The 18456-nt window shown below is 38.8% G+C and overlaps 1 protein-coding gene across 3 annotated transcripts in view; it reads left to right on the top strand.

Annotated features, from left to right (window-relative positions):
- cadm1b (cell adhesion molecule 1b) overlaps positions 1-7985 on the top strand; it is a 179071-nt gene extending 171086 nt beyond the window's left edge. For all 3 annotated transcript variants that reach the window (XM_086125020.1, XM_086125021.1, XM_086125019.1), the window contains one exon: positions 14-7985. In XM_086125020.1, the coding sequence (XP_085981146.1) occupies positions 14-132 (119 nt within the window). In that variant the 3' untranslated portion in view covers positions 133-7985. The remainder of the gene's footprint in view (positions 1-13) is intronic.
- Positions 7986-18456: the final 10471 nt, after the last annotated feature.

The raw sequence follows: 18456 nt of genomic DNA, 5'->3' as shown, positions 1-18456 counted from the left end.
TGTTTGCGCGCAGGCACTTACTTCACGCACGAAGCCAAAGGGGCGGACGACGCAGCCGACGCCGACACGGCCATCATCAACGCCGAGGGCGGACACACCAACACGGATGAGAAGAAGGAGTATTACATCTAAAGTGTGGAAGGAAGGCTGGTGGTGTCTCACTCTGATTCAGATCATTGTTTGGTGGGTGGCGGGGTAGCGAGAATGATGATTTAGAGAGGAAGCGAAATTAGGACTGGCTTGGCCTCGTGTTGAGAAGAGGCCCAGTCTCCTGTCTCCTGGACTCCTGGGGCCTAAACTTCTGTACAATTTCTTTCTTTTACAGACTATTTCGTGCCTTGTTCGATCTCCGTTTTTTTTTTTCTTTCCCGTCATTAGTCCCACTCACGTGCTTGTTGGTTGAGATGTTTGACTGTGGACCCAATCTGAAAGTGGCCTGTTGTGCGCGCGCGCGACTGTGTGTGTGCGTGTGTGTGTGTGTGTGTATGTGTGTGTGTGTGTATTATGTTGTGCCACCGATCAAAAGGAGGATGATCGTGCCCCTTTTTACTCTGCAGTCAACTTATCGAAGACATATCATGCCATTTTGACCTAACTTAAAGCAGTTCCCAGATGTGTAAATGTCATATCTGTAACTTGTTTGATTCCAGATTCCCCCAAATAAAAAAATGATTGTGTCATGCAAATTAGCCACTGTACACCCCTCCACTATCTCCCGTGGGGTGTGCCAATCCAACTAGAGCTTTGCATTTCCATAGGGACCAGGTGCAGATGTATTAAGCCCCATATTAAAAAGCAAGCGCATCTGAGCGCCCTTTAAGTAGTCCCCAAGTCGTTTTCCTTCGGGTTCATTGTCGTACTAATTTTTCACATACTGGCAAACTTTTGTCAATGCAGGGTGAGAGTGGAGTAATTGAGTTTCTGACGTATCTTCCCAATTGGAAATGAATCACCATACTGAAGAACGGTGGTTGGGGACCACTGAATTGGTATGTAGATTTATGAACATGGCACATGCAGCAAAAACATCGCCAAACACTGCAACATCATAGGCAAGCCAAAATCGAAACAGCTTGCTTACAGGCACATTTTCGGCAATTAAAAAGCCCCTTTTTCGCAATATGCCCCCTTTCAGAGTCAAACACGTATATACGTTCTGGGTCATAGTTCAGCTGTTATTGCAATTTCATCTCCCAATCACTAATATTTACATTTGATGCTGTTGGATTACACGTGAATGTCAGACAAAACAAACAAAAAGAGTTGAAGTCGGGAGCCACTTTATTAGGGACTCCTGATCAAAGCTGTATGGTGTCATCGGCCCACAAAACTGAAGATTGCCCTAACCCTGTTTTGTTTTCGTAACATATTCGTGAGCTGTGATTGAAGTTTTTCTTCCCCAAATAGAACATTTGGGATGTTTTATGGCTATGTGAGTACCCTGAAGTCTGTCCATGAATCCAGAACCAAACCAACTGCTTGTTGATATGCGACAATTTTACGATGAAAAGGGCAAAAGTCAAATTCCCATGACAAAGTGGTACTTTTTTTATGTTAAGTCATAATTTTAAAGAATAAGTCTACTTATCAAAATTTCATAAGGAGAAATGTAGCATTTTATAAAAAGAAAGTTAAATTATGAGCAAATGTGGTCATTTTAATGCGCATTAAATACGTAAAACTTCATAATTGTATGAGGGAAAAAAGTCAAGTATCATGGAAAAAAAAACGTAATTAAGAACGTATACAAATATAAAATAATTTTCGGAAAATAAGTTTAACATATTAAATCTTTTTTTTTTAAAGAGCGTTGATGTTGTGTACTCGAGACATTTAACCATTTCCTTTTTTCACAAATGTGCGTGTATATAGTACTGTATTAGCAATTTTTATTATCAGGTCTCCAGAGAGACTTGTTTCAGACATGGTGCGGTTTGTCAACGTGGGTATTTAGATATTAACTGGCTAAATTATGACTCTGTTCTTAGAATTTTAAAACGTAATTTTTGAAATTTAATGCGAGCCGTTCTGAAAGCACGTTGTGCCTGATAAAGTGGGATTTTTTCCACCCGATGAAAAGTCGCCTGTCTGTGTCTGTGTAGATGTCAAGACAGCAGTTATCTTTAGGCGTTAGCCGTGGTGTAAAGTTGAGTCCAATGATAGCTGAACAATGTTCATTATTGAGTTGATGTCATTTTCGATGTTTTTGGAGTTAGCATAAATGCTAACAAAAAAAGGGAATGTTTTATTCTCATATAGCTGATCTTGATCTATTCTTTTCTCTGTTGTTTTTATTAAGAAATATGGTCACAAAATATCATTTACATAGCATTGATCAGCGTGGTTTAAAAAAAAACAGAACAGAACGTATTAGTGTGCTAAATTTGTCTTGGTTCAATTAATTAGACTTGTTGAGCATAAAGATTGGATGAACATTAAATCTAGCATTATGCTCATGTTTAGCTCAAAGGTGACCCAAAATGTGAACAATTACTGCAAAAAATGAACAATTCCTGAGCAACAACTGAACAATTTGACCCTCTTAATGTGCTGTATCATTTATTATGTAAAAACGAACTACTTTGTATTATAAACCCTGCTTATGAGAAACTTGGCTAGTCACCAGTGTACACACTAGTGTGATCATCTCCAAATGAGTAGTGTTTATTAAAGCTCCTTCACATCAGTAAATCATTATTATACATATTATTTGACTCACCCAAGAAATTGATGGACAAAAAGAAGGAAATATTGTTATTGAACACTTTCGCCTTGTTTGGCAGAAAGAAAAAGCTAGCGTTAATATTAACTAGCACGTTTAGCTCAACAATTTGAACAATTAATGTAAAAATGACTAATTCCTGTGCAAAGGATTAACAACTTGACTCTGCTTCTGTGATTATAATGTCAGTTATGTTCTTTAGCTGTACATTTAAGGTAAAAGTGTCAATTTTAAACCTGTTTCCTGTGTTCTGCTAAACCTGCCAAGGGATCCATGGGTATGATCTTCTAATATAAAACTTAAACATGCCCCCAGTTTAATGTAAAATCTCAAATCATGTGATTGACTGTTTTGTTTAATTTTTGCACAAGAGATGGATGGACAAAAAGTGGAATGTTTTGTTTTTGGGGACATCCTTAGCTAGCTTTGTTTCACATCAAAACAGGGGAAACAGAAGAGCCAGCATGAGGGTAAAGCTAGCATAAAGCTAAAGTCTAGCTCAGGGGTCACCAACTACGGTACACGAGGGGCACTACGCTGCATGTTTTAGATGTTTACCTCCTCCAACACATCTGATTCAAATGATCAGCTCATCAGCAAGTTCTGCAGACACCTGATAACGTGATCCTTTTTTCCTAATTCGTCGCCTAACAGCCTCAAAATTTCACTCAAAAGCCTTTGTTGTTGCCTACCTACAGAAATCCACACAGTCCCAGATAGTTATGCTAATGGTAAACATACAGTTTATAGGATAACCACTGCCTTAAAGCCGCCTCGCAATCATTAGGAAGCAAAAGAGTCCAGGACCTCATGTAGTGCCTTGTTTGATGTGGAGGCCTACAGGTGGTTGTATGCTTTAAAGCACGGGTGGGCAACCTAGCTAGCTGTATTTGTACCACACCTCCAGTTAGACTTTTTAAAGTCACTGAGGTACAAATGATTTTATTTACCTTTTATTTTTGGTGAGATGTAATTATATTGGCCTCAGTCAGTAGCTCTCTTTTCTTCTCATCTTTCACTTAATCTGACAAACAAACAATAGAGAACCTGCTGTAAAAACACTTAAATGGGAAGTCAAGTCAAAAATGTCCTTGTCAATATTGTCTTCTATGCGCCCTCACTAGTCTAACCGCATTATTTTGATTAATACTGCATTTGTGGAATATTAATTAAGTAGCCAAAATCAACTGTTTTAACCATCTCGGAGGGCGGCCATTTTGCCACTTGCTGTTAACTAAAAATGACATCACCGTGCCTAACATCACGCAAACCCAGAAAACAGCTGAGACTTCATCTCTTGATCAAAGGATATCACGATTTTAAAATGATAACTTTAATCTTCTAATGTTTCAACTTTTCTCATCAAATTACGACTTGAATCTTGTTACAATTGTAATTATTTTTTGTAAAATTCCAACAATTTCCAAAAAATGAGGACTTTAATATTGCAAAATTGCAGCCTGGTTCTCAGAAAATGACGACCAATTTCACGGCATTACAATTTCGGTCACATAAAATAGTGAATTTATTTTGAGGGTATCACAATTTTATTCTCATACGATTACAACCTTTTTGTCGTTAGATTACGGCTCAATCCTTTCCTCGAATGAAATTTGTCAAATATCATTACAATATTAATCTTGTCCCCAACTCTAGTGAGAGTACATTTTTTTTCTCAAAGATTAGGAACTTCTGTTACACATTAATACAATATTTAAATTATGACTTATTCTTGGCTGATAATGCCTTTTTATCTCTCATAGAGACACAGCTTTCATCTTGTAGTTATGCCACTTTACTAGATTTGAGAATGTGCTCTTGTGAGATTAGTGCCACATAAAAAAAACATACACACACACACATCTTTTCCATAAAATTTGGATTCGGTTCTCAAGATGTACTCGCTGAGGAACACAACTTTTGTTGAGTTCGGTCTGACAGCTGCTTTTAACAAATATTTGGATGTGGAATCCAAAAGTGACCTCCGTTATTCTCCTCCAAGTCAAGTTTTTGAGCTATAGAATGCACAATGTGTATGTATGTGCGTAAAACACTGAAATGGAGTCGTTACAATCTTTGGGAAAAAAAATGTCCAAGGTTAAGAGAAAAGCCAGCACTTATCCTCTTAATGCCGACTTTGCTAGCTTTCTATTTGCAGGTACTGACCTATTGGGAGCTGCACACACCTCTCACCGCACCGTCTTAATTGTGACTGCACAAATAAGTTGCCGCATCGCTACACAAAAATCTAATCGTGATAAGATGAAAAGTTTTATTAGAGCAACACAATGGAATTTTTTTTTATCTGCCAAACTGCAGAGTAAAAAATCTTAACATGCGTGGGAAAAAAACTGACTGCAATTTTGGAATCAGCATAAAAATTTAATTCAACAGATTTGTCTTTTCAAATTTTGTGTTATTTTTCATAAAATCAAATTTTATAAAAAGTGAAGGCAGCCCTGATAGGACAAAGGTTCCCCACCCCTGTGTTAAAGTGTTACCGTGTATACTTGTGTCCTCTTTCCAAGTGGCTCGACACAATGTTGGTCCATGTTGTCGCTTGCTGACACTGTTTCGGACCCCGCCGTTCATGTTGTACAAAGCTTGGATGGTCCCGGTTGTTGTATTTATTATGTATTATTAAATTTGATGATTCCAAATGCTAATTGAAGCATTTCTTATTTATGGGGATGTCCTCTGTGGACGAGGTTTCACCAAGCAGGCATCAGCCATTCAGACGAACGATAGTCGATACAAAAAGTGAACCCACCCACCTTTAATATGGCTGTCTGTTAGAATTTTGTTACAACAAAAAATAAAACGTTTCAAAACTGAGATTGAGATTAAGAGCCTTGACAGAACTCACCTTAATGTCGGTATGCAGTAAATGTACCCATTGTCACATCACAAGTTAATTCACAAAATATTTTTTAAAGTCTTAATTCAAATAAGATTGTAATAAATACAGCAAATGTTTTTTGGACAAATAAGTGACTTTTTGTCATTTTAAAATATATATTTTATATTTATTTGTCTCACAATGGAGAAATTCCCAATTTACAGCAGCAAACTCCAAAGGGAGAAAGTAGAAGACAAAACGTATATAAATTAATATAATTATAAAATATAAATATAAGCATATTAAAAATGGATGAGTGGGGGGTGAGTCCAGGTTTTCAGGACCGTCATCCAATAGCCTGACGGCATTTGGCAGGAACGAGCGGCGGTACCTTTTGGGCTAAGTCCGTTTTTGACATTTTCATAAGTAAGAATTATCCCGGGGGATCTATTTGACAAAGATGACTTCTTCTGGATTCATAGTCTGTTACACTTCTTGTGTGTGTGTGTGTGTGTGTGTGTGTGTGTGTGTGTGTGTGTGTGTGTGTGTGTGTGTGTGTGTGTGTGTGTGTGTGAGTGTGCGCACTGAAAATGTAATATGTATAAAATGTCACTTGTATTGACATTGACATGCACCACTACTGGCGCATCCCCCATGGCATTATGGGAAAAAATGAACAAGGGAAGTCATGCAGACATTAATAAATCAGGGGTGCCCAACCTTTTTGGACCGAAGATCTACTTTTCAAGCCAACCCACCTTCTGCGATTGACACGCACGCATACACACTGACGGGGACGCACGGGGGCCCGCTTTTGCAGCGTGTTCACTGCATGAACATCACGATTGTAGCTCAGGTGTACCGTTTGAAAATGCTTCTCTCGGCCCTCCAGATTGCCATTCTTTGCCAGTACCCTCGGTGAATTGTACATCAAACAAACTCTGAAGGAGAATAATAACAACAATAAAAGATAAAGCGCAACAAGCTCCGATCGCAAGCTACAGTACAATTGGAGACTGCTTCCAGTGATGCAGGTCACGCGCCACCGTGGGTTAAAGGGTGGCCTGCTTTTTTAATGTGATTTTTTTTATTTTATTTTTTTTATACTTTTTGGGGGAAAGTGAAACTGAGAGGATACTTAGGCTGCAGTGTACTGTACACTAACACTAAAATATAGAATATGAATAAAACGCACATGACGCACAATTTTTTTTTTTTTAATTCTCCCGACACTCCTTGCGATCAACTCGGGACCAGTCCACAGGCTACAGCACCCCTATAATAAATTGTAACAATTACAAAGAAACAACGTGTACTTCATTTTTTACATGTTTGGAAATAATGTTGTCCAAATGTATTTTTTTTTCTTACCTTGGAATATGGGAAAAAAGTTGTTACCATTTAGCGTGCGAGTACGATTGAATGTATTTGCGAGTACATTCAAACGTATGTGACCTAAAAAAATGTCCACGTTTCTGCACCCTTTGCATTTGTTACACTTGAATTCAAAATGACAAAATGGAGTTAGCTTACTCTAGTTTGCAGTGACTTTTCGGGAACTTTTTTTAAATCATGAATTAGTTTTTAAATGATTAATCGCGGTCTCTATTTTTCAATCGTCATTTTTGCGTATGAACCTAACAGGTTTACATTTAGAACCAATGTCAATGATAAATAGAGAAATCACCTATAAGTACATATTTCTGAATGTGAGTTTTTGGTGTCATTTGCATGATGTCATTTTGCTTCAATATTATTATTTTTTTGTAAAGCTGCCCGTCTGTAGAATTCAGGAATACCACCATTGCGCTAAACCTATTTTTTTTTTTTAACATTTGATGTTTCTCCTTATTCGTAGGTTTGTGTTCACTCTCTCAGGTTCATGAGTGTTAATAGTTGTTGTTTTTTTTTTGTTTTGCATCTCAGGTAGAATGCAAATGTATTAAAAAAAACAAAACAAAAAAAAAAAAAGCCTGCCCCGCCACCCCGCTAAGTATATACTGTACCTATTCAAACAGATGTACATGGATTTAAATGACAACAGTGCACTGTCACGCAACAAATGACTTGCATAGATGACAAAAAGGCCCGAGTAGATTTGTCCATCTCGCGGACCAGCACGATGTGTACAGTCGGTGTTTCTCAAACTTCCTCCTTGGCTATATTAAGTTGTAAATGTTTTGCAAACATGATATGTTGTATTTCCTGTAACATGTAGAGGAAGAGGAGGAGGTGGAGCTGCTTTGTGTTTTGCTACCCCTGAAAAAAATGCTTCAACATTGTCTTTTTTGGATTGTTTTCTTTGGTGTAGTGAACGGTTTGTCGTCTGGCCATGCGTCATCTTTTGTATCGGTTCACCAACATTTTTACAAAAGAACAAAAAAAAACCTGATGAGTACTCGTCTTAATAAAAAATATGTCGTATGTTCTTGTTGTGGTGGTGTGTTACCATTGCGCGCGCGCACACACACACATTTTTTTCCTTTTCAGATTGTGACATTTTTCAGATGGAAAAAAGGGGTTGTTTTAAATCTCTCCCTCTGTACACAGTAAATAAAAATATGGGCGGCACACCGATCTCAGTGCAGAGGTGCAGGGTTCAGTTCCGGCTCTGGCCTTCCTGTGTGGAGTTTGCATGTTCTCCCCAGGCCTGCGTGGGTTTTCTGCGGGTACTCTGGTTTCCACCCACATTCAAAAAACACACGTGGCAGGTGGTAGGATCACCCTAAATTGTCCTACGGTGTGAGTCTTAGCGCGGATGGTTGTTTGTCTTTGTGTGCCCCCGCCTACTGCCCGAAGACGGCTGAGGTAGGCTTCAGCACCCCCGCGACCCTTGTGAGGATAAGCGGATCGGAAAATGGGATGGCTATAGATGCACAAGCAACCATATATCTGTGTGTGTGTGTGTGTGTGTAATGATATTCAGGTACCGTATGAAATAGTTCTTCCATCATATTTGTCTTTTGAAAATTCAACTTATTCCTTGACTTGGAGCTCTCTTTCTAAGATTCTACTCCAATTAATTCACCAAAGTTTCTTCCTTGAGTGCGAGTGAAGGTGGACTTGGATGAAAGGTCTTCTCGTCATGTTGCTTGTCAAATTCCAAGCGTTGTAAATATGCAGACGTGGTCACACGTGCGAAGATGTGAGGCCTCATCGTGAGAAACGCGAGCGTGCCGGCGGCATGAGGAGACGTGTTTCCCGTGACTGACAAGGACAAGCTCACAGAGCTCCTGTTGGGCATTGGGAGCGGAATGTTAATGTTTTGACAAATTGATGGCTTTTTTTTTTCCCTTCTTCTTTCTTTCCAGGCCATGAAATGAAGCCTGCCTGCTGGCCAGCAGCTCATCACGCTCTCAGTGCAACACTTCAAGTCAAGCCTGGCCAGGTGAAGGTCAATAACATATTTCTCATTTCATAGGGAATGCTTGAACCGGATAAACCGCACACGTGCTCTTTCTCGTGCTTGTTATATAAGCAGAAAAAAAAACATTCAAACAAAAGTGCAAATATTCTCATGTATGTAAGCCACTGCAACATAATGCACAGTTTGATTATCAAGACTGCACTTGAATGGCTTCAGTCATGACTATCCTCGTAAAATTCAGATCTTCTAAAATGTGTGTGTTTTTTTTTCTGGATGGAAAAATCTTAATTTTTAAACCTTTTTTTTTCAATAGACATTTATTCTGAGAAGATGACCATTATAAAACAAACAAACAAAAAGCATATTTAATTCTTTTAAAATGATGACCTTGATTCTTACTTTGAGTTTTACTTTTTAAAAACGTGTAATTTTCTCCTTTGTTTATTTATTTTCGTAAAAATCTTTAAACTATTTTTACATGAGTATTCCTTCAGTGTAGTGACAGTTTTCTTACATTTTTTCTGACAAAGTGTATATATTAATAAGCTTTTCAATATTTGCTCCCCGTGAAACAATTATCATGAAAGTCAATTTTAACAAAAGAGCGAATAAAGATGACCACGTTTTCACAATCAGATGAATTTGATTGATTGATTGATGACTTCATTCATGAAAGACTGACATTTTTTTTTAAACACACTTTTATTCTCAGAAAATCAAAGAGTACAAAACATATCTATAGAAGAAATACTTAATTTATGTTAATTCATGAGTTTTCTTCAAAACACAGTGTATTCCTTTTCTCAAAGAATAAAAATCTCTCAACAGGTCCTACTTTGGGGCTTGCATTTGTATTTCGGTGCACAGGTTGAGTCCACAAAGTCAAATGTGATGTTTCGGACTTAAGATGCCGCTATTTCTATCCTGGGTGTTTGAATTTAATTTGGAAAGACGTGTTTAGGTGTAATCAGTACAATGGGGAAATTGCCAGCAAACAAACGTAAGCACGTTCCATAATTGCTTGATTGAGATTGATGGCGGCCGTGCCATAATGACGCCGTGTGGGAACAAACAAGGTCAACGCCATTCGCGTGAGCAATTTAACAGCTCCCACGATTGTGCCCGTTTCCTCTCCCGCCCACAGCGGCAAAATGGCTCTCCTGTTGTTGCATTATTTTCCGCTCCAATTGAAAGAGGCCTCACGGCAATTTTGCTTGTGAGGTTTTATCAGCAGATGGGTATTATTAAATACGAAAAAAAAACCCCTCCACAGTTAGTTTGCAGTTCACGTCAAGCAGGGGGTGCCTTCGTCTCATCACAAAACGGAAGTACAGTAGATGTATTGAAATAGAAATAAAATAGAACTCTTTCCCACAACTATATTCTTGAGAAAAAAAAACACAACCACATAGCTGAGCCTTTAATCCGCTATGCTAATGCTAATACGTAATGGGAAACACATAGATAACACAAATGTGATGTTCCAGCAAATGCTGTAACATCACATTTATGCATTCAATTTAATCGCACAATGTCATATATTCTTTATCGTCTGCCAGGAGCAGTTCCGATGAGACGTCGAAACGATATCGTATGTCTTATAGTGCCGCCAGGTGGCCAAGGTGGGCAACAACGAAATGGCCATTCAATTGATGCAGGGGGAGAAAAACTTGTTTTTGTGACAGAGTGCTGTTTTTTTAATTTTTTTATTTTAACCCCCCCCCCCACACACACACACACATACACACAAATGTTATGTTGTTGTTTTTTCAGGGGGGAATATGAACAGATGAATGGGATTTTCATTTTTTAAATGGGGAAAGAAGATTTGAGATACATACCTCGAATAAATAGGATTCAAAAGGATTTTAATGAAGATCTACATGAGAGGTGGGTTTGAAAAAAACAACTCATGAGAGTTGAATATAGGGCATGCTGGAGCCAATTCCAGCTGTCTTGGGACAGTAGGTCAGGGACACCCTGAACCGGTTGCCAGCCAATCGCCAGAGCCAGAATCGAACCCTGAACCTCTGCGCTGTGAGGTAGACATGCTAACCACTGGAACACCGGGGCGCCACACACATTATTTATTTGTGCTGTTACAATTTTTTTTTATTTTTTTGTCATCTCACTTGGTGAGAATCCAGGATGACAACGAGGGAGAAGTGAGGAAAACGTCATTGAGGGTGTGCTCGCTGCCTACAAAGCCGCTGCTATATTTAACTGTGGTTAAAAATAATAACCACACTTCATGAAGCACCTGTATCATAATGACAAGCAACTGATTTTGCCATAATAACCACAGCAGCCCAATTTTCTCACATTGCTATTAAGTTTTCATTTTTCCAGCCATGAGTCTTCTTCAAGTACCCTCTGAATGATAGTGTTCACCACTTAGATGACAGATATCGCTCAAGATAGTCTCCAAGCCCAAGACTGTACTTTTTCATCAGAGAAGAAGAGCAACCAGGTCCTGGCCGGAATTTCTATAAGCTCAAAAGTGAAAATAGAAGCAGATTATACATCATGTTCACTAAATTCATACAAAACCTAACTGCCTCGTTTGCCACGGAAGATTTTACCCTAAGTCTCATTTCAAAGTACACAAACAGTGAACTGGTGCCAGTTCATTTCAAGTAAATTGTTTTTTATTGTAATATACCGTGTACAATTTATATTATAGTGAAACATTGTATGTTAAACGCTTTGGACAATTTTTATTCATTTTAGAGATTTCAAAAAATATCTATGTATTTTTTGGGTTATTATGACTCCAGATTACTTGATTGATGTAAAAATATTCAACCAAGATTACTTGGTTGAATATTTCAAGCATCTCGTGTGTTTTGAGAGAAGGCAAAAGAAACATTCTAACGTCCATTTTAGGGGCTCTGAATTAGCAAAACATTTCAAAAGCAGCTCTCACCAAAAGGTTAAGCGAAAACATCAAATTAAAAGGGTGGCGAAAGCTTGAAGCGTCACCCTCAGCAGCGCCCGCGAGGACAGCGCACCCTTCTACCGCCTTCCACCACCAAGGTGCAAATGCACAAGACCTTTGCCAATTTGAGTTCGCTGTTCCACTTCACAGGCAGCACCCAAACACAATAAGCACATTTCTTATCGGCGTCTTGCCCTAATCTTTCCATCGTATTTACAATTGTGGATGCATAATTCATTTCCTTTTCATTTCAAATGCTGTCATTATCTGCCATGTGTGGAGGGGGAAAAAAAAGATTGTTCCTTTATTTAGTCATTTCCCTGACTATAAAAAGTCTTGGCTTTTGGTGGGGCAGCCTTGAAGCGCTGCCATCATTTATCAGTCCCACTCCATTTTTACTTCCCAAATTAATTAGCTCAGTCATTAAAAATTACATGTTTTAATTAAATTGTAGCCAGATCCACGCCCGTCACCTGGTAAGGGAAAAAGGCACTGTGGGAGGGCGGGGGGGGGGGGGGGGGGGGGTATTGGCGTTGAGTGCTTTCAATGGGCTTCTTCATGTGCTTTCAAAATGGAGGAACCTCTGCTGTTTGTCAAAATGGACACTTGAAATCTGAAAATTGTGTTTTGACACTTTGAGTGTGCGTGTGTGTGTGTGTGTTTGTGTGCAAGTGGTGTTTTGCGATGGGATTTCTCCGGGTAATCCGGTTTCCTCCCACATTCCAAAAACATGCATGGTAGGTTAATTGGACACTCCAGATTGTCACTTGATGTGAGTGTGAGTGGGAATAGTTATTCGTCTATGTGTGCCCTGCGATTGGCTTGCAACTAGTTCAGGGTGTCCCCTGCCAACTGCCCAATGAAGGCTGGGATAGGCTCCGTCACTCCCGTGACCCTGGTGAGGATGAGCGGATTCGAAAATGGATGGATGGATGTTTGCTCTTGCTGAGCCAATGAAAGATTTAATATCAGTGTTAACCACAGGATGGCAGACATCGCTCACCAGCGCCTCCCACCCAAAGGCTGCATTTGTGAAGAAGAGCATGTCATGGCATTGAACAGAGGGCAGCCATCTTATGTTGCTGCTATTCCTGACGACTTCTGTATTTTTCTGCTGAAAACACTGCTGTCAACGTGTGCTTTACGCTCACATCTATGTAAGTACTATTAAGAACAAAATGTCCATTTTGCATCGCCTATTCAGAGTATTTTTTCTGAGTATTGTGAATTGTAACTGACAGAACTTAGGTTTACCCATCCATCCATCCATTTTCTACCGCTCATCAGGGGTCGGGTCGCGAGGGCAATAGCTTAAGCAGGGAAGCCCGGACTCCCCTCTCCCCAGCCACTTCTTTCAGCTCTTCCCGGGGGATCCCAAGGCATTCCCAGGCCAGCTGGGAGACAGTCTCTCCAGCATGTCCTGGGTCATCCCCGAGGCCTCCTGCCGGTGAGACATGCCTGGAACACCTCACCAGGGAGGTGTCCAGGAGGCATCCTAATCAGATGCTCGAGCCACCTCATCTGGCTCCTCTCGACGTGGAGGAGAAGCTGCTCAACTCTGCGCCCCTCCCGGATGGCCGAGCTTCTCAACTTATCTCTTAAAGTGACAGTGCTCCGTTTGTTAAACAAGGCAGCATTCACGACAAAAGTATGGTTTGCCTGGTTACATTTAGAATGTATGCCTTTCATGCGGACATAAATTCATCATCCACTGTTATTTTTGAATGCCCGTTATGGTTGACTAGAGACATTTCTATGTTCATTTACCTGGTGGCGCTCAACAATGTTGAATGTCAATGTGCCAGCAGCTGCTGTCAGTCAGAAGACGTATACTTACTTGTGAATGCGTTTACATTTATTGTGCTTAACATGTGAAGTACAATTGCCAACAAAGTAAAAGGTTTGTTCAGAGAGCGAAAGAATTACTTAGAAGACACTTTATTTGGAAATTGTAAGAAGAGTGAGCTGTCCAACGTTGGCCAATTACGACGATAATGACTTTTCCGACACATCATTACATCTCATCTACATCTATTTAAGAGCAGTCGGTGCAACCCATGCTGTTTGTTTGCAACATGTGAAAAATCACTGACAGTAATTTGGTGACTTTGTGGGTGCAGGGTTCATTATTTATGTGTGTCTATGCCACTTGCTGATGCTAATTTAAAATAATGTATCTTCACTTTTGCCAAAGTTTGTCTTACGATGGTGATGGTGTTACCTAACCAGGAATTCTTTCAATCAAGGGTGACTACGGAGCCTTTAGTGCTCTATAATGGGACTCGCTCTCATTATGTCAGTACGGAGACTAAAATAAATGACTTTCTACTGGTAAAGGTAACTCAAAATTTTAAAAAAAAAGTTTTTAATGTGTCTTTAAATGGTTCACTTCACCACCATAAAACATATTTATAAGTAGTGGGGTTTTTTTTCTAAGGATATGTCAAAAAGATCAATTACACACGGATAGGCTTTGTTTTGTTGAGCTGTAAAATGTATGAACTGCTTAATGAATACATTAAATAGTTGGACCGTCCCCTATGTTCTGCTCCATTAAAGGACTGAATCATTAATATTCTTCGCCCTTCTGCCATACTTAGTAATTATGACTCTGAGGCTTTGAGTCATCTGTTTTTTACCCCCAAAAAACGGCCATGTATAGTCAGGGGTTTTGGGCCGAAAAAAATGACTATGTATAGAAAGGCGATTTTAGCCGAAAAAAACGACCATGTATAGTAACCCGTTTTTTAGCTGGAAAAAAAAGACCATGTAAAGTAAGGTCTTTTAACCCCCCGAAAAGGACAATGTATAGTAAGGCGTTTTCAGCCCCCAAAAAACGACCAGGTATAGTAAGGCGTTTTGAGCAGAAAAAAACGAGCATATATACAGTAAGGCGTTTCTGGCTAAAAAAAGATCGTGTACAGAAAGGCGTTTTTCGCCAAAAAACGACCATGTATAGTAAGGCGTTTTTAACCCCCCAAAAAACGACCATGTATAGTCAGGCGTTTTTGGCCGAAAAAAGACCATGTATGTATAATAAGGCGTTTTTAGCTGGAAAAAAACGACCATGTATATTAAGGCGTTTATTTAATCCCCCAAAAAAGAAAATGTATCGTAGGGCGTTTTTAGCCGAAAAAAACTACCGTGTATAGTCAGGTGTTTTTAGCCCAAAAAAACGACATAGTATAGTAAGGCGTTTTTAGCCCCAAAAAAACGACCATGTATAGTAAGGCGTTTTTGGCCGAAAAAAGACCATGTATGTATAATAAGGCGTTTTTAGCTGGAAAAAAACGACCATGTATATTAAGGCGTTTATTTAATCCCCCAAAAAAGAAAATGTATCGTAGGGCGTTTTTAGCCGAAAAAAACTACCGTGTATAGTCAGGTGTTTTTAGCCCAAAAAAACGACATAGTATAGTAAGGCGTTTTTAGCCCCAAAAAAACGACCATGTATAGTAAGGCGTTTTTAGCCCAAAAAAATGACCATGTATAGTAAGGCGTTTTTAGCCGAAAAAAACGACCATGGATAGTAAGGCTTTTTTTAGCCCGAAAAAAAGACATAGTATAGTAAGGCGTTTTTAGCCCAAAAAAACAACATAGTGTCGTAAGGCGTTTTTAGCCCTAAAAAAACGACCATGTATAGGAAGGCTTTTTGAGGCCAAAAAAACGACCATGTATAGGAAGGCTTTTTGAGGCCAAAAAAACGACCATGTATAGGAAGGCTTTTTTAGGCCAAAAAAACGACCATGTATATAGTAAGGCTTTTTTAGGCCAAAAAAATGACCATGTATATAGTAAGGCTTTTTTAGGCCAAAAAAATGACCATCTATAGTAAGGCGTTTTTAGCCGAAAAAAACTACCGTGTATAGTCAGGCGTTTTTAGCCCCAAAAAAACGACCATGTATAGTAAGGCGTTTTAAGCCGAAAAAAAACGATCATGTATAGTAAGGCGTTTTTAGCCCAAAAAAAACTACCAGGTATAATCAGGAGTTTTTAGCCCAAAAAAAACAACATAGTATAGTAAGGCGTTTTTAGCCGAAAAAAACGACCATGTATAGTAAGGCGTTTTTAGCCCAAAAAAAAGACAGTATAGTACGGTGTTTTTAGCCCAAAAAAACAATATAGTATAGTAAAGCGTTTTTAGCCCCAAAAAAACGACCATGTATAGTAAGGCGTTTTTAGAACGAAAAAACGACATAGTATAGTAAGGCGTATAGTAAGGCGTTTTTAGCCGAAAAAACGACATAGTAGTCAGGCGTTTTTTGCCCAAAAAAGACCATGTATAGTAAGGCTTTTTAGCCCAAAAAAAACGACCATGTATAGTAAGGCGTTTTTAGCCAGAAAAAACGACATAGTATAGTAAGGCGTTTTTAGCCCAAAAAAACACCTAGTATAGTAAGGCGTTTTTAGCCCCAAAAAAACGACCATGTATAGTAAGGCTTTTTTAGGCCAAAAAAACGACCATGTATAGGAAGGCTTTTTTAGAACAAAAAAACGACCATGGATAGTAAGGCGTTTTTAGCCGAAAAAACGACATAGTAGTCAGGCGTTTTTTGCCCAAAAAAAGGCCATGTATAGTAAGGCTTTTTAGCCCCAAAAAAAAGACTATGTATAGTAAGGCGTTTTTAGCCGAAAATACGACATAGTAGTCAGGCGTTTTTTGCCCAAAAAAGACCATGTATAGTAAGGCTTTTTAGCCCAAAAAAAACGACCATGTATAGTAAGGCGTTTTTAGCCAGAAAAAACGACATAGTATAGTAAGGCGTTTTTAGCCCAAAAAAACACCTAGTATAGTAAGGCGTTTTTAGCCCCAAAAAAACGACCATGTATAGTAAGGCTTTTTTAGGCCAAAAAAACGACCATGTATAGTAAGGCGTTTTTAGCCGAAAAAAACTACCGTGTATAGTCAGGCGTTTTTAGCCCAAAAAAACCGACATAGTATAGTAAGGTGTTTTTAGCCCAAAAAAAATGATATAATGTAGTAAGGCGTTTTTAGCCCGAAAAAACGACCATGTATAGTAAGGCGTTTTTAGCCCGAAAAAAACGACCATGTATAGTAAGGCTATAGGCGTTTTTAGCCGAAAAAAACGACCATGTATAATAAGGCGTTTTTAGCCCAAAAAAACTACCAGGTATAGTCAGGCGTTTTTAGCCAAAAAAAACGACCATGTATAGTAAGACGTTTTTAGCCCGAAAAAAACGACATAGTTTAGTAAGGCTTTTTTTGCCCAAAAAAACGACATAGTATATAGTAAGGTCGTTTTTAGCCCAAAAAAACACCTAGTATAGTAAGGCGTTTTTAGCACCAAAAAATGACCATGTATAGTAAGGCTTTTTTAGGCCAAAACAACGACCATGGATAGTAAGGCATTTTTAGCCGAAAAAACCCCACATAGTATAGTAAGGCGTTTTTTTACCCAAAAAAATGACCATGTATAGTAAGGCTTTTTTAGCCAAGAAAAACTACCCGGTATAGTCAGGCGTTTTTAGCCCAAAAAACGACATAGTATAGTAAGGCGTTTTTAGCCGAAAAAAAGACCATGTATAGTAAGGCGTTTTTTGCCCAAAAAAGACCATGTATAGTAAGGCTTTTTAGCCCAAAAAAAACGACCATGTATAGTAAGGCGTTTTTAGCCAGAAAAAACGACATAGTATAGTAAGGCGCTTTTTGCTGAAAAAAACGACCATGTTTAGTCAGGCGTTTTTAGCCGAAAAAAAACCGACCGAAAAAAGACCATGTATCGTAAGTTGTTTTTAGCCCCCCATGATAAAAACACCTACATGGGTGTTTACATGGGTCGTAAGGCGTTTTTGGCCTAAAAAAGAGAACCATGCATAGTAAGGAATGTTTAGCCAAAAAACGACCATGTATTGTAAGGCGTTTTGACCTGAAAAAAAAAATGACCATGTATAGTCAGGCGTTTTTAGCCGGAAAAAAAAGGCCATGTATAGTAAGGCGTCTTTTTTGCCGAAAAAAACGACCATGTTTAGTAAGGCGTTTTTCAGCGTAAAAAAACAACCATGTATAGGAAGGCGTTTTTGGCAGAAAAAAAAACGACCATGTATAGTAAGGCGTTTTGAGCCGAAAAGATAATTATCTTCTCTTTCAGGTCAAAACGCCTACTATACCTGGTCATTTTTTTCAGCTAAAAACACTTTACTATACATGGTCGTTTTTTTCAGCTAAAAACGCCAGACTATTCATGGGGTTTTTTTCCGGCTCAAAACGCCTTACTATATATACATGGTCGTTTTTTGGGATGTAGAAATGCCTTACTATACATGGTCATTTTTTTCAGCTAAAAACGCCTTACTATTCATGGGGTTTTTTTCGGGATAAAAACGCCTTACTATACATACATGGTGGTTTTTTTGGGGGCAAAAAACGCCTTACTATACTATGTCGTTTTTTTGGGGCAAAAAAAACGCCTTACTATACTATGTCGTTTTTTTGGGCAAAAAACGCCTATGTTGTTTTTTTTGGGCTAAAAACGCCTTACTATACATGGTCGGTTTTTTTTGCCTAAAAAAGCCTTACTATACATGGTCGTTTTTATGGGGCTAAAAACGCCTTACTATACTGTCATTTT

This window comes from Hippocampus guttulatus, chromosome 12 (assembly GCF_054856545.1).
Source record: "Hippocampus guttulatus isolate MCC_2025c chromosome 12, RoL_Hgut_1.0, whole genome shotgun sequence".
Classification (NCBI taxonomy): Eukaryota; Metazoa; Chordata; class Actinopteri; order Syngnathiformes; family Syngnathidae; genus Hippocampus; species Hippocampus guttulatus.
The sequence above is the reverse complement of the archived record's forward strand: the minus strand, read 5'-3'. Positions and strand labels throughout refer to the sequence as shown.